Source organism: Notolepis coatsorum (assembly GCF_963971535.1).
Source record: "Notolepis coatsorum genome assembly, chromosome: 14".
Classification (NCBI taxonomy): domain Eukaryota; kingdom Metazoa; phylum Chordata; class Actinopteri; order Aulopiformes; family Paralepididae; genus Notolepis; species Notolepis coatsorum.
In genome coordinates, this window is record NC_140178.1 from 49,456,603 (window position 1) to 49,472,681 (window position 16,079).

Sequence of the window (16,079 nt, forward strand, 5' to 3'; positions counted from 1 at the left end):
GCTTGAGAGACAGTTCTCTTTTTCTTTTTTATCCACATTGGTAATCACATTGATATTTCCACCTCTTTTTCAAGTGGGCGCTGGCCAAGAAGGCATCATACAAAACATCTTTACATATAGAACAACATTAAAACAAACACAAATAAAAACAAGATAGTGAGAGCACACAAATACATTCTTTAAAATGGTAAATTCCAATGAGGGACTCTAGATTAAAATCAAAAGGCCACAAGAGATGACATAAAACATGTGTACATGCCATACGCCCTTCATTCATTGGAGGGAAACTATTTATGTGAGCAAAGCACCAAGCCTAATTTATTGTTATGTGTGACGTACTTGGCTAATAAACCTGGTTCTGATTGTGCACGTTAAATTTCTTCCACACGCATTGTTTGGTTGTGCAAAAAGTGTGTTGTTATCTTGGAAGAACCGATGTCATCGTTGGTGATTCTAAATGCACTTTCATAAATGAAAACACCTGACACAAGCCATGTTGATGGCAATAATGGACAATAAAGTATTCTTGAATCTTGAATGGAAAAATAAGCTCAGTGGTGTGGATGTGTGAATATGTGAATGGGTGCATTGGGCTTAAAATGGAAGAGGGCGTGTGTGCGTGCTGACCAGGTGTGGAGGACATCTCTGATAGGCTGTTGCTGTGGGGTGGGAGGAGCTCATCCTCACTGAAGCTGCTGTCCTGGTTTGGCTCAAAGTCCTCGTCTGCTGCCATGCTCTCCATCAGCCTGCTGACTGCACCTCGAGATGGCTGCGCACACGCACACACACACGAATACATTTACACATATGTACAGTATGTCAAAGCACACATGCATACATACAAAAAAAAACACACACACACAACAATGTACATATGTATTAATCCACATACATACAAACAGACATGCTTCTCCATGTGCATTTAAATATGCAGATGAAAGTGAGTAGCCTTTTAAAGGTTTTAATCATTGATCAGTTCTATATTCATCTGTCATACGTCTCCAAACAAACACCCGTGCCAGGATGATAGTACAATATATAGCAATAGCATGTTGTTCAGTATGTCTGAATGGACGATAGTACAATATATAGCATGTTGTTCAGTGTATCTGAATGGATGATAGTATGATGTATAGAATGTTGTACAGTGTGTCTGAATGGCTGATAGTATGATGTATAGAATGTTGTACAGTGTGTCTGAATGGATGATAGTATGATGTATAGAATGTTGTACAGTGTGTCTGAATGGATGATGGTATGATGTATAGAATGTTGTACAGTGTGTCTGAATGGATGATAGTATGATGTATAGAATGTTGTACAGTGTGTCTGAATGGATGACTCTGCATCCCACTGACCTCTCTGGCCTTGGCCTTGGCTTTTGATTGGCTCTTGCATGCCGGGCTGAGACTTTGAGCAACAGGGCTGTCTGTGATTGGACTAGACAGAGTGGGCGGGCTCATATGCAGAGGAGAGTCCTTCACCTTCTTTTTCTGTTACACACATACACACGCGCACACACACACGCATACATACAAACACACAAACGCATGCACAAACAGAGAACATAACAATGAATCCTACCATTCTTGGAAAGATTTCCATATTGATGCACCAAGCTCACACATACACCAAAGAGTTCTATTCACCCACCCACCCACCCACACACACACCCACCCACCCACCCACACCCACACACAGGGTGGGATGCTACCAGGCATACTGCAGTTGTTCTCTCTTGTCAGCAACACAACCAAGACAGCAGGGGACTGACTGGAGAACTAGGAAACCCCTGCTGGCAGTCTGACACACACACACACACAGGAAGAAAGAAAGGAAGAGAGGGAGGGAGAAGGAGAGAAAGAGAGGGTGGGAGGGAGGAGAGAAAGAGAGAGGGTGGGAGGGAGGAGAGAGGGTGGGAGGGAGAAGGAGAGAGAGAGAGGGTGGGAGTAGTAAGGAGGAACAGAGAGGCTGAGCTGCTAGCCAGAGGCTGTAGGAGATACGTTCCACTGTCAAACATCTCGGCCCAAAGAGGAGGTAAACTAACCACTGCTACATGCTCATATTATTTTCCCTTAACATATTGAATAAATAATATTATATAATTGTTCCCCCCTATTTAATTTAGTCTCTGAAATTTCTTTTGTACTGAACATTTTAAAAGGAAAGACCGAATTATAGTCAGTTTACTATTCGGATAGCAGCTACCTCACTGCATAACAACTGATGTTCAGACAAGCTTCATTTTTGGTTATTAGTGATACTTTGTAATATACACCCAGTTCAACGTTATAGCCACATTTTCTTTCAAACAATTTTTTCGGGCCCCGGATGTCCCGTCTCTCTTGGGGCGGAGCTGTTCAACAGGAGCAGAGAAACTGCTCTGCATAGGAGTGTGGGCCATTGGCCAAGCTGCTAAATACCAGCAGATTAGTTATTGACGTACTTTCAGCAGGTCTTTTCCCTCCCGGTTGGGCGGGGGGGTGACTTTGGGCCTGGAGGCGGGCTTAGGGGTGGGGAGGGGAGGAGCAGAGGTCAAGGGAGAGCTCTGGTTGGTGGAGGTGGGGTTCGGAGGAGAGATCTGATTGGCGGCGGCGGAGGTGGTGGCGTCGTGAAGGAAGATCCTCTCGCTGCGCCGTCGGTTCCACCCCTCCTCCTCGCTGAACCCTGCGAAGCCGGCGCCCAGGTCGAAGCTGAAGCGACGCGGCGACCGCGGTGAGGGCCGTGGCTTGGTCAGAGGTTTGCGTTTGGTGGGCTGGGATTCTTCCCGCTTGGACGGGCTGGCTTGGTCGACGCGCCGGGTCACCGGGGGCAACAGGGGGAGTTCCGGGGCAGAGCGTTTGCCGTGCAGCAGGGAGGGGAACTTCCTCAGCCGCAAGTTGGAACCTGAGTCGGACCACTCACACTCTGAGGAACCTGGTGGAGGAGAGGAGGGGCTTAGATGCTGCTATACAGGACACACACACACACACACAGATGAACCCGGTGGAGGAGAGGAGGGGCTTAGATGATGCTATATAGGACACACACACAGACAAACACACACACACACACACACACACACACACACACACACACAGACAAACACACACACACACTCTGATGAACCTGGTGGAGGAGAGGCTTAGATTATGCTATATAATAGGACACAGACAGACAGACAGAGACAGACAGACAGACTCTCTGATTAACCTGATGGAGGAGAGGAGGGGCTTAGATGATGCTATATAGGACACACACGTACACACAAACACACACATATCGATGGCTGAAACGCAAAACCTCCTATCTGAACATTTGCGTTTCAGCCATCGATGTTTGTTTATGTGAAATATAGGGACATTACATAGACTTGCATGCATTCTGTAACTAACTCTAACCGTAACATTAACCAACAAAATCAGGACTCATTTAATAGCATGTCCTGATTGTCCAGAGTCTTGAAATTGTCCAGATTTTTCACATAAACAAGTTACACACACACTCTGATGAACCTAAGTGAAAGAGGCTAGATGAATATAAGCATGCACACACACACAGAGCAGCTTTATACCACATGTGTCATCTGAAAATGGATTGGGATAAGCGCACACACACACGCACACAGCATCCATACACAATTTGATCCTCAGGAGGAAGCTAACATTACCCCTATGACCACGAAGCAAATTTAAAAAGAAAATAAAGAATGGTGCTGGCTTCTGGTCTGAAATCAATAGTACTGTCTGTGAATAGGAATATTGATCCATTTGAATCTAGTAAATAATTCAGGGATGAATCATTATGTGCACCTTGATGTGACAATTAGAAATGAATGAATATTTAACCATGAATCAATAGCGCAATGCCTAACATATGCTGAAGCACTGAGCCTGTTCAGCCCTACAACCATGGGCAAGGAATGTGATCAGACAACAAGACACATCAGTAATGGAAGCATTTTGTACTAATACCCCCATTTTCATTTGGACAGGCCTATGGGAGAGTTGTGTCAAAAGAAGGAATTATACAAATAAAATCACATCCCAGAATAGTTTTCCCTTCATGAGACCCCTCCACTTGCCCAGTTAACCAATATTAACACAATTATTACAGAGCCTTGCATATGACCATAGCATCATATTCACTTATTGTTACCTCTTAACTCATTCAGTGCCAGCTATTAGTCTTGGCCTTGTAGCTAACGTGCCAGGTTTCCATTACATATTTTCACTGTGCGTCACTATGTTTGGAGAGCTATATCTATATTATATATTATAGCTATGGGACAATACTATGGTCATTTGACAGTGACTTTCTTCCGTCCAAGATGCAAAAAAGAGATAATTTTTTCATGCATACGTTTGCGCGTTATCCCGTGGTGAATATAAGTATAATTTCAGAGTGATCCGGGATAATTCCTGGGAAGAGAGTAATAGGGCGCAACGTGAATTCTACTATAAACGTTGGCGTTTCTTGCCTGGACACGCTACTATTTCCAAATCAAATGTATATAATAGGTATTATGTTTCATCATGAATGCATTTTTTTATGCTTTGATGGCCAGTAACGGCATTCGTGTTGAACACTACAGAAGCCGATGAGCTGGATGGATATGAAAACATTGTTGGATCAAGCTGAAATTGATGTCAGATAGTCTTTACCTGTGGTCGGTGGTATTCCAAAAAGAATATTCCAATTGCCTGATCGCGATTTCCAGTATTGGTGTCCATCTGGTCCCGGACATAATTTGGTACAACTTATGGATCGAGTGTGCCAGATGCGTTTCGAAGTGGTCGGATGAAGCGACTTACTCGGCTCCGTCTAAATATAGCTCCCAGAGACATTTGAGTGTAACACAGAGTTAGATATAAGGTTTGAAAGGGAGGGCGACACTGCCATCTGGCAGGATGCGGCCGGTATTGCACGTTGGCGATCTCAAAATCCTTTCCTATGGCAACACCTAGGTCAGTGGATGAATAATGAATAAAAATATCGAATAAAAGAAAAAATTACCAAAACCAGAGATATCTGGCATCAAACGCATGGCGAGTTAACCCGAGATATCTTGGGTCTGGCAATTAAAGAGTTAACATGCAACAGCCGCTTGAGGACGATTTTCCCACCGGCACTTTGGCAACCACTAGTGGCTGGGGTGTGCATATTTTTTAATACAATATATATATCGAATTAAAGCCCCATTTGTTGCCCGTCGATAGCCCTTTAGGTGACAAAATCCGCTAAGCGGTTCTCGAGTTACATGCCGTTACTCCCGACTCTTGGGGCTCTAGCTCCGTCAATCATTTGGCGATCTTGAAAATGATTGGACAGGGTAGTCCAAATTGTAGCCAATGAGTGTGGCTTTCCAATGATACCCCATGTGGGGATGTACAAATCAGGGATCTAGGTGAAAAGTCACAAGCAAAAACAGGAAGAGAAAAAACGCAGAATGAATCAAAGTCTATGAGGAAAAGGAAACCAGGAACGCTAGTTTACCAAAATCGCTCCTAATCACTAATTTCTGAATGGATTTCTATGAGATTTGGACATGTACTACACAAGACTTGGACCCATGTTGTCTTCTCAGCCATACATTTTTTGGGGAAATACTACTTCTGGACTAACTACTCCAGAAAAACGTGATTAACAAGTTTTTCTACAACTCAAGTAGTTATTGTATCAGAAACTTCAGAATGTCATCTTTCAAAACGAAAGAGACCAGGCTCATGCATGTGCTATAAGTATAAAGTATAGTATTTTGGTTTGCAAAAAAAGTATGCAGTCCTCAAAAACAAAAACTAAAATGATCAATTTTGGGGGCGCCTGTTAAGAGGTTAAAAGCTTAACAAAAGCATGTGTTTTATGTGCTTTTGTGATTACCCAGAGTGCTTTGCCTGCTGCGGTGTTTGTTGTCATGGAGAAGGGTCAAGGGGGCGGAGTTGAAAGGGAGCGCGCTCGCTGCAAACCTCGCCAGCAGACCCAGCCCACTCTCCTCACAGCCACTGTCCTCAGAGTCTTCCTCCTCCTCCTCGTCATTGTCGTCATCATCGTCATCATCTTCCTCAGAGGAGTCTGTTGTTCAAATAAAGGTCTGGTTACTTTAGTGGAGACAAGTCCTTCATTGTGTCATTGGTAAACACTGGTCTGAGGAACAATTGACATCCTATTGTCTCTATTGACAGAGCACAGGAACATTAACATCCTATTGTCTCCATTGACAGAGAAGAGGGACATGCCACTATTGTTTGGGGGAGGACCTGGGGGAACTTTAGAGAACAACCAAACACCATCAAGATAATAGGCCTGTATGGGGTATTCCCAGAGCAGGGGGCTAAATTTGAAGACCGAGCCCAGCCCAGGGGTACCGTGGCTGGGTATGTGTGTGTGTGAAAGGAAAGAGGGACCTGCGGTGAAAGCCCTGACCTTGCCATTAGAATACCCTTTTGTCTACGCAAACACATACAACCCACTTGCATACATGCTGTCACACACCTTTCAGCAGATTGTACAGACAATAGAGGAGAGGGAGGGGGAGAGATAGATGGTCCAAAGCACTGCAGCCTGCCGTCATACTGCATATGCTGTGTAAGCAAATTATAGCTAGAAGAACTGGGCTTAAGCACACACACACACACGCATGCCACACACAGTTGCTGAGGCCATCAGAGCAGAAACACTGACTCAGATATCATTTATTATTAAAACCTCTTCAGCAGAATGAGAGAGGGCAAGAGAGAGAGGGTGAGATAAAGAGAAAGAGAGAGAACTGAAACACAGCAAGGACCCACTTCATCAATGCCGTCTAGTAGCTCTGCAGTAAGCATGAGACACATACAGTATACAAGCAAGCAGGGGGGACGGACATGCACGCACACAATCAGTAGCAGCAGCGTATTGTTGGTTAGCTGTGTGCTGTTGGTAGTTAGCAGTTAGGTCCATGTCATGACAGCAGGGTTAGAGAGTTACATTAGGAGTGGATACACAGCACAAAGTTCCTTAAGAAACGATCTTAAGAAATGAGGCCCATGCTCAGTTACATGTAGTAGAGTCTACACACCGACTCGCCAAATACAGCCTTATTTTTATATCTGGACTAAAAACTTTGAAATAACCACTTGGTGGCCAAGTCTGGTCACATTCTTGCCCCGTGTATCCACATAGTGTTAACAGTAGCAGACAGACAGATAAAGACAGGCAGGCAGACAGGCACTGAGAAGACAGCACTGTAAGGACCCCTACTAAATGCCCCCCCTACTGGGCTTGGGTAACCATGACTACATCCTCTACCCACAGGGGAAGTCTTCCCACAATTTCTAGTATCAGGACTGGCTGACTGGCTTGAATCTCCTTATTCAGCGAGTTCTGAAAGGAGAGGGCAGGAGGGACGAGACAAGCCTACTTAAGCCGGACCGGGACACATTGGAGCAATACGTTTGTTAATTATGATACATCATTATTTTATTGTAGGCCTATATATTCCCATAAAAGGTCACAAATCACTTGGTTAAGTAGGTGTGGAAGACAATTTGGGGTAAATGCAGTGTTTATAAAAAAATAAGCTTTTTTTTTGAGAAACTCCAATGGAGGTCAGACAGGTGGTGACGGCTGAACACGCCGATTGAGATGCGCTTGTGATGACGACGACGATAAAGACAAGTAATGCTAGCTATGGCAGAGGCCAATGAAGGGAAGAAGGCCATCTCCTCAAATACCAGCCAACAAGTGGTTTAACGTTAATGCTTGTTGTTTGCCGTCTTTATGTTATATTATATTACAATAAGACTGCATAAGCTCCACAGCTAGTGGGGGCATTTGTGATGGGCAGTGGAGTGAGTCTACTATGGCCAATGAAAACCTAGCTGGTAGACCCTCCCATTATATGGCCAGTCCGGGTCCTCTTGGATAAATCCATAGGCAAATATTTAGGTCCACAGATGTAGACGCTGTGCAATGTAGATGCAATCTGTTTATGTTATGGATGTGATTACTTTGATTGTCGCTCCTCTTGTCAAGACGACAGACACGTGCAGTGATGATTATTCACGTCACGTGACACCACTTCTGTATTTCAAAATATACTGATTAGGTTGATACCAGATACAAGTGCGTGGGATGGAGCAGGAGCACTATCACATTCTAGAAACAACCGACACATGTGTCACAGTGACAGGGAGCTACGGTCTTACGTAATAATGTGTCCGAGAATAAAAGGGAGACAATTGTTTTTCCAAGAAGCCGCCTGGCTATACTCTATACCTGGCTCCCACACCTGGAGAGTCGACCGTAACAGATTATATGTACAATGTCGCATGTCGCCTATGGATTAATTGCCGACTGCATTTGGCCAGGGCAGGGACTGAAAACGTGCCCATTGTTGTGGGCATAACGTGTAGCCTACTAGCAAGACTCCATTGACATCAGAAGATAGATGATATTTGCATGTATGTCAGTGCTGCACACAGCGGCAGTCTGGTTTAGTTCCAGCAGGTGGTTTTAATATACGTTCCGCGACTTGCTCTTCCCCCAGAATCAGCACCCTCATAAGGGCGAGGAAATAGCGTCAATCACACAAGGTGACTAAGCAAATACGCGATAGAAAACAAAGCAATGAAATCGACGAGGAACTGATATCCAACGCAAGAAACTGATAGAAGTACGTCACTCTAGGGGAGCTCCCGTAGCTCACTGCGTATCTCGGCGGTATTTCGGCGTCGGGGACAACCGTGCTCGTCACGGATCTGGGGTACACGAGTTCGATTCCCGGACCCGCCGTATTTTCTCAGAGTGTCTTCCCCTACTCTACATCCTATTCAACCTGTATCCGTCGGTCATGCTTGACCAGAAAAGCGATAAACGCTAAAAAATGAAGTTAAAAAAAAAAAAAAAAAGTACGTCACTCCAAATCTCCGACGATGCAGAGAGAGTGTAGCGTTAGCAAATATTATTTTGCTTTTTGTTCATGTGGTCCGGTATTATATAGAATATGCAGTTTAACTTTGTACAGGTTTGTGTGGCTGTTTCAACACTGGGGGTGGGGGGGTTCACGCATGCGTGTTTCAACAATGTGGAGTCAGCCAACCAGCCAGTCAGTCAGTAAGGGACATTCGACAAAAAGAAACAAGTCTGATTAGGTCTCTAGCCTTGTACACAACTCTGGATTGGTGAACAGTTATGGTTGTTTCTAAAACGTTCACTATAGACATGGGGAGTGAGGTTCAGCCGCTCAGCGAAGCTCCACCTATCAATAATTAATTACTGCCATACCGTATCGTGTAGGCTCAATACAGTGGCGTCGTTTCAGTAAAAGCCAAGGTATGGGAGGGTGACTGTTGCGGCCGGTGCTACGTATAGTTGGAAGGTCGCGGGGGTGGGGTGACTGATTAAAAAAATATATATATATTTTAAATCAGTTGTGCAATAGTCAATTTTGGTGAGGTGTTTCTATACAATTCACTTATGACAAGTCATAACGCCGCACGAGTCTCGGAGCGTGCGTACTGCGTAGAGAGAGAGAGAGAGAGAGAGAGAGAGAGAGAGAGAGACTCATTTCACTGTCTGTATGCGCCCCCAGACATCATTGAAGACCCTGATCAGAGGCCAAATTTATTTGCTTGATCCATTTACATTGTCTGCGACGATACATTGGCCTGAGCTATTGTTATGCAAAGACGGGTAGCCAGGTGGGCACTTGGCGGCTTGGTTGTTTATTCTGAGACAAAGAGCAGCCACCTCTGTCTGGCGTTCAACTACAACGCGGCAGCGCGCGTCACAAATGACACGCAAATTAGATGATTTTGTCACAAGCCAAGGTATGGCGAGTGCCATACCTTGCCATACCAAAACGATGCCCCTGGGCTCAAATCTTTGATGGACGGATATATTATTATTTAATTATTTTACTGTTACAACAAATACAAAAGGTAAATGTTTTAACTTAACCTTTGAGAAAGTGTTTGATTTCTTTTTATCTTTACTCATTAGTTTCCATGGCAACTACTAAAACACCCATAAACCTTGCCAATCTTCACAGAACTATGCAGCGTTGGCTTAAGACTGGGCTTGTAGTGGACAATGGAAACATTTTGGCAAAAAGTAGTCTTGTACCCATGACTTTTTTTCTTCTCGTTTCTCCTCAAATTTCTAAATGCAAATGTCATTTAATTAAGCATAACTCAGAGCCCGGCAAATGTCAGACCAATTGAATGAGTGGAACCATCGTATAAACCCAGCTACTTTGAGCAACTCCCTATAGTAAAGACCATAGGTAAAGGTCGTCCGGAGCAGTGCATGTGAGCGGATCGGAGCGTGAGCGGCGCGGAGCGGCCGGTTTTGACGTGAGCGAGGAGTGGGTTTTAAAATGAGTCGGTGCGACGTCCGGAGCGAGAGTTCTCCTCCGCTCCAATCCACTCCAGGTCGCTCACAGTGGTTTAACACTGTTGATGTAATATACATGCAGTACAATGCCAAAGCAACAGATGGCGATGTACAAACATGAAGGCCATTTTCAACCAATGAGAAGGGTGAACCTGTGATATCCTGTTCAGGCTTCACTCCTCCTCCTTCACTCACTCCTGTTAGAAAAAGTATCGACGCCATTGTTGTTGACGTTAGCTTACATGCTAACGTTAATGGCAGCGACCATAGCATTGTGGCTCGGCTAGCCTATCATCGCTTAATAGAGCTAGTGAATGGATAAACAACGTTATTTAACATTGCAGAATGGGTACAATTACAATGCGGCTCAATACAAACAATTGTTAAGGGGCCCAGGGGGTGTAGACTGTTGTAGTTTGAGCTAATTTACACCATGCTCCAAAAAAAAAAAAAAAAAAAAAAAAAAAATGCCGAGCGATCTGGCGCGGGGAGCGCTCGATTCAAGGTGAGCGGGGAGCGAGCGGAGAGCGACTTGGGGGCGGGGTCAACATGAACGATTAGCGGAGCGGACTAAGCTTTAAAGAGCGAAGAGCGGATTTCTCGGCCGCGCCGATCCGCTCACATGGCCTGGTCCGGAGCCAGGCGGCTCTTACAACAATCACGTGACTCCCCAGGTCTATTGTATTCATCCATCCAGTCAATCCATGATTGCTAAAGGCCAAGGGACATTTGGTCGATCAGTGTGTGGGTAGAGGGTGTAACCATGTCTCACATTTAAAAAGAGCTTCAATTTGTGAGAGGAAAGAAGAAGTCAATACGTAATTCAGGCAAATGTTATTTTCACCAGATTCATTTTGTAGTTTTGTTTTAGCAAAATATTTCATGTTAGCGTTTCAGGTGGACAAAAAAATAGGAGGGAGGGGCACTTCCTACTTACAGAGCAGGTGACAGGGTTGTGACCTCAGGCAGGGCGGGGCAGCGCAGGGCGGGGCAGCGCAGCGCCGAGAGCGCAGCCTAGCCGTAGCGTAGCCCAACCTTAGCATAGCCTAGCCTTAGCATCGCCTAGCCTAAGCAATGGTTCAGCCGTAGCATAGACTAGCCGCAGCGAGGTAGCACAGGCTCAAGGCTGCGCTAGTCCTTGCCAGGCTTCTGTAATGTGTCGAGGCAGCAGCAGCAAAAGCACACGGAACAGGCTAGAGACACTCAAAGCATCATGGGTAGGATAAGGGTCAGAGGTGAGGGGTGAAAGGTGAGGTAAACAGAGCAAGAAGGCTAGGAGAGTAACATAAAAGGGAAAAGGTGTTATTTAAAGGTTTAGTAGACAGGGAGAAAGAGCCCCATTATCCAAATATCCCAACGAGCCAATAAGATTGCAGGCACTACATTGGTTGTCAAGACTTTGGAATGATTAGTGACTTATTTCGCCATTAAAAAAAAAGAAGAAAAACACCAGAAACTAGAAACAAAACTAATCTAAACTGTCACTGTTTTTTCAGATCTCAACATCATTCATTAAACCTTTAGCCCGATTTCAAACTGGTAAAAGCCAGTCCAATCCACAATATAAAACAGGAACCAAATTTCACAACACTTCTCTTTCAATTATAAAAATTTTACCAGGAAAACCCACATTTCATGAATAAAACCCAATAAACCCCACTTCTGCCTGCTCTGAATAAAACTTGCCAACGCCAATGTAGTAATGTGTGTAAGAGACCCAATGTTTAGTAATGTGTGTAAGAGACCCAATGTTTAGTAAATGTATACTTGGAGCTCGACATGACGTGGAGCTACTACTCCAATCTTAGATCAGAGGAAGAGAGGAGGGATATTTGAGGAATAGAGCACTGCAGGGGATGTGTGAGGTGCAGCGGCGGACGGACGGACGGACGGACAGACAGACAGACAGACAGATGAAGCAGACACAAGGACCACAGCGCTTTGCTTTCTGTACCAATCAAATCAATACCTTTAATAAAGCTTATAGGCACCAAACTGCAATACAACTTTATATGAAAAAACTTGTCACAAAATTCACACAATATTAAATGTACAAATGCTACAAAAAACTCTTTGCAAGCCAGGCAAAAAACACCGTAGAAAAAGGTTTATTTTCTCTTATAAAAAGAAAAAAAAGGCAACTTTGTAAAGAGAAGCCAGCAACGAGAGGTAGGGATCGGCAAATTAAGACCACATTCTAAATATGGCTCTGCCCCGGTTAACGCAAGCAAGGACACAACGTGAGACACCACTCCAAGAGCCCTTATTCTCTGACTCAACCAGCTAGGGGCATGGAATCCTAAGAAAGGGGGTGTGGTCAACAACCAGGGGGGTGTGGTCAGTAACCTTGGTCGAAGGAGTCGTCAGAGGAGCTAAGGCCCGCCTCCTGCAGCAGCAGGGATAAGTGCTTGTGTTTCCTCTTCTGAGACTTCTGATTGGACAGCAGGGTCGTCGGCGACGACGCAGACCGCCTCTTCCTGGCCGGGTTGCCGTGGGAACGCGTCCCTGAGAGGGGGGGCCAGCCCCCGTGTGCGGAATCCTCCTCCTCCGAATCGGAGTCTGGTGAAGAAAGAATGGGGGTTAGAAACTCCCCCAAATCACAACAATGCAAACAGACCCATGACCATTAGCGGACATGTAAGAAGATCCTTGCAAGTAGGGCTGTAGGGCAAAGAGTTTTCCTCTTGTACAGGTCAAGAAGAAACATTGCAAAAGATCAAAAACAAAAACCATCATAAAATCCAACACTCTTTCCCCAATGAAGATAAGGAACGACTCTTCTGATGGTCTTAGTCTATATTGTTCAGTAAAAGGAATGGATCAGGTCGGTGCTCTGCATCATCTCAAACCCCACCCTGGGGTCTGCCTGAGGGAAGCAACAGTAGCGATTGGAGGATCATGAAAATAGGGTGGGGTTTGAAATAGGTCAATAGTGACAGTTTAGTAGGTATCAACAGTGGGGGAAAGTGGTATCGGTGCATCGATAGCCGATTTTAAAAGCGCCTTCCTGGAACTCAAGGACACTGTAAAGTAAAAAAAGAAAAGGAACGATACAAAAAAACATTATTTGTAAACAGACAATAAATGCTGTATCATTACCAGTAGTCACCACACCCCCACACACACACACACTATACTCACTGTTGGAACAGCTGCTGGGTTCTGATCTCAGAGGAGAGAAGGCTGAGGACTTCTTCTGACCCTTCACCTTTCGGCTAGGCTCCGAGGCCTTGGCGGCCATCTTGACTTTCTCTCCTTTGGTGGACGAGTGGATCCCTCGCTCCTTCCGCCGACCCTCCGCCGACTTGCTCTTTGACCTTTCCGCCTTGCGGTCGGAGGAGGCCAGCTTGCGGGGGGTACAGAGCGTGCCCAGGTGCGAGAGCGAGAGGGCTCTGTCGAGGTCCGAGGCCAGCTGCTCCTGCTCATACAGACGGCTGCGCTTCGACTTCAACACCTGGTGAGAACAACCCAGATGTTAGAACAGGCTGGAAAACACACACACACATGAGCACAGTAGCACATCACACAGGCATATACACACATACATAGCTGCACATCACATAGGCAACACATACACACAGGCATATACACACAGGCAACACATACACACAGGCATATACACACAAACAGCTGCACGTTACATAGGCAACACACACAGGTATGTATATACACACACACTCCTAGGAACTCACCTCTAAGGCGAGACTGGTGGATGGTTCCTGGTCGTTCCAGATCTTTTTCTTCTTCTTCTTCTTCTTCTTCACCCCTCCGCTTCCTCCTTCCATCTCCTCATCCTCCCTGGAGAGCCTGAACCTCTTCCTCTGCACCTCCCCGGCCTCAGAGTCCTCAGAGTACTGTACACTCCTACCCAGCCTAGAGGACACAAGGGGGTGATCAACACATATACCCAGCCTATGACACAGGGAGGTGATCAATACACATACCCAGCCTATGACACGAGGAGGTGATCAATACATATACCCAGCCTAGAACATGGTGATCAATACATATACCCAGCCTAGAACATGAGGTGATCAATACACATACCCAGCCTATGACACAAGGGGGTGATCAATACATATACCCAGCCTAGAACATGGTGATCAATACATATACCCAGCCTAGAACATGAGGTGATCAATACACATACCCAGCCTATGACACAAGGGGGTGATCAACACACATACCCAGCCTATGACACAAGGTGATCAACACACATACCCAGCCTATGACACAAGGTGATCAACACACATACCCAGCCTATGACACAAGGAGGTGATCAACACACATACCCAGCCTATGACACGAGGAGGTGATCAACACACATACCCAGCCTATGACACAAGGTGATCAACACACATACCCAGCCTATGACACAAGGTGATCAACACACATACCCAGCCTATGACACAAGGAGGTGATCAACACACATACCCAGCCTATGACACGAGGAGGTGATCAACACACATACCCAGCCTATGACACAAGGGGGTGATCAACACACATACCCAGCCTATGACACAAGGTGATCAACACACATACCCAGCCTATGACACAAGGTGATCAACACACATACCCAGCCTATGACACAAGGAGGTGATCAACACACATACCCAGCCTATGACACAAGGGGGTGATCAACACACATACCCAGCCTATGACACGAGGAGGTGATCAATACACATACCCAGCCTAGGACATGAGGTGATCAATACACATACCCAGCCTAGGACATGAGGTGATCAATACACATACCCAGCCTATAACATGAGGTGATCAATACACATACCCAGCCTATGACACAAGGAGGTGATCAATACACATACCCAGCCTATGACACGAGGAGGTGATCAATACACATTAGGGGTGTAACGGTACACAGAAGCCACGGTTCGGTACGTACCTCGGTATTGGGGTCACGGTTCGGTACGAGTTCGGTACAACATGAAAACAAATATTTATAATTATTATTAATATGAAGTTTTTTTTAAATTCTTTTAAATTTATATTATATTTATGATAATTATTATAATTATTATTATTAAATAGAATAATTTTCTATAGGCTTGCCGTGGTAGTCAGTGATACTGGTGTCATTTTGTGTTCAGGCATCCACTTGCCTACTGTACTGCCCCTTTAACAATTTATCCTTGATAAGTTTCAGTTTCACTTCTAGAGAGAATTTTACTTCACGACGAGACTGAATACTGGAGAACAGATGACATATTACAACAATGGCAGAGGATTATTTGGATTTAAACACAGTAGCAGACAGTTCAACTGGAGATGAGCTCAGATGATCTGTCCGGAAAAGCATGTTTCTTTTTTTTATTTGATGAGCTGTACCTGTGAGAGTCCGGCGGGGGAGAATGTTGATGTGTTTGTTGGCGCGCGTGTGTGTGTGTGTGGCTGTGACGCGTGTGTGTGTTTCTTTCCATTGGTTTCATTTGGTTAACGTTATTCATTACGTTAACGTTAACTGTAAAATTGTATTATGACCCTGCAGCTGTTCCAATGTATGTGCCTTCCTCCGTGCACTTTCGCCCGCTCTGAAGTCAGACTCTGTGTGCCCGGCCACGCGCGCTGTTCTCGCACGGACCCCGCGAGTGCCTGCATGTGCGACTTGCGTGTGTGCGCTGCGGGGCGTATTCGTCTATGGCAGCACGTACCGCACCGTGACGGCCGTACCGTAAATTCGCGGGATGAATACACGTACCGTTACACCC

General features: G+C 45.3%; 1 protein-coding gene across 1 annotated transcript in view; it reads right to left on the reverse strand.

Annotated features, from left to right (window-relative positions):
* The window catches only part of tnrc18 (trinucleotide repeat containing 18), a 151,773-nt gene that overhangs the window by 19,723 nt on the left and 115,971 nt on the right, over positions 1 to 16,079 (reverse strand). The window contains exons 16-22 of the mRNA XM_084329104.1: positions 14,046 to 14,226; positions 13,495 to 13,807; positions 12,700 to 12,912; positions 5,860 to 6,051; positions 2,447 to 2,916; positions 1,359 to 1,493; positions 628 to 769 (exon numbers count right to left, since the gene is read on the reverse strand). Of these exons, the coding sequence (XP_084185230.1) occupies positions 628 to 769; positions 1,359 to 1,493; positions 2,447 to 2,916; positions 5,860 to 6,051; positions 12,700 to 12,912; positions 13,495 to 13,807; positions 14,046 to 14,226 (1,646 nt within the window). The remainder of the gene's footprint in view (positions 1 to 627; positions 770 to 1,358; positions 1,494 to 2,446; positions 2,917 to 5,859; positions 6,052 to 12,699; positions 12,913 to 13,494; positions 13,808 to 14,045; positions 14,227 to 16,079) is intronic.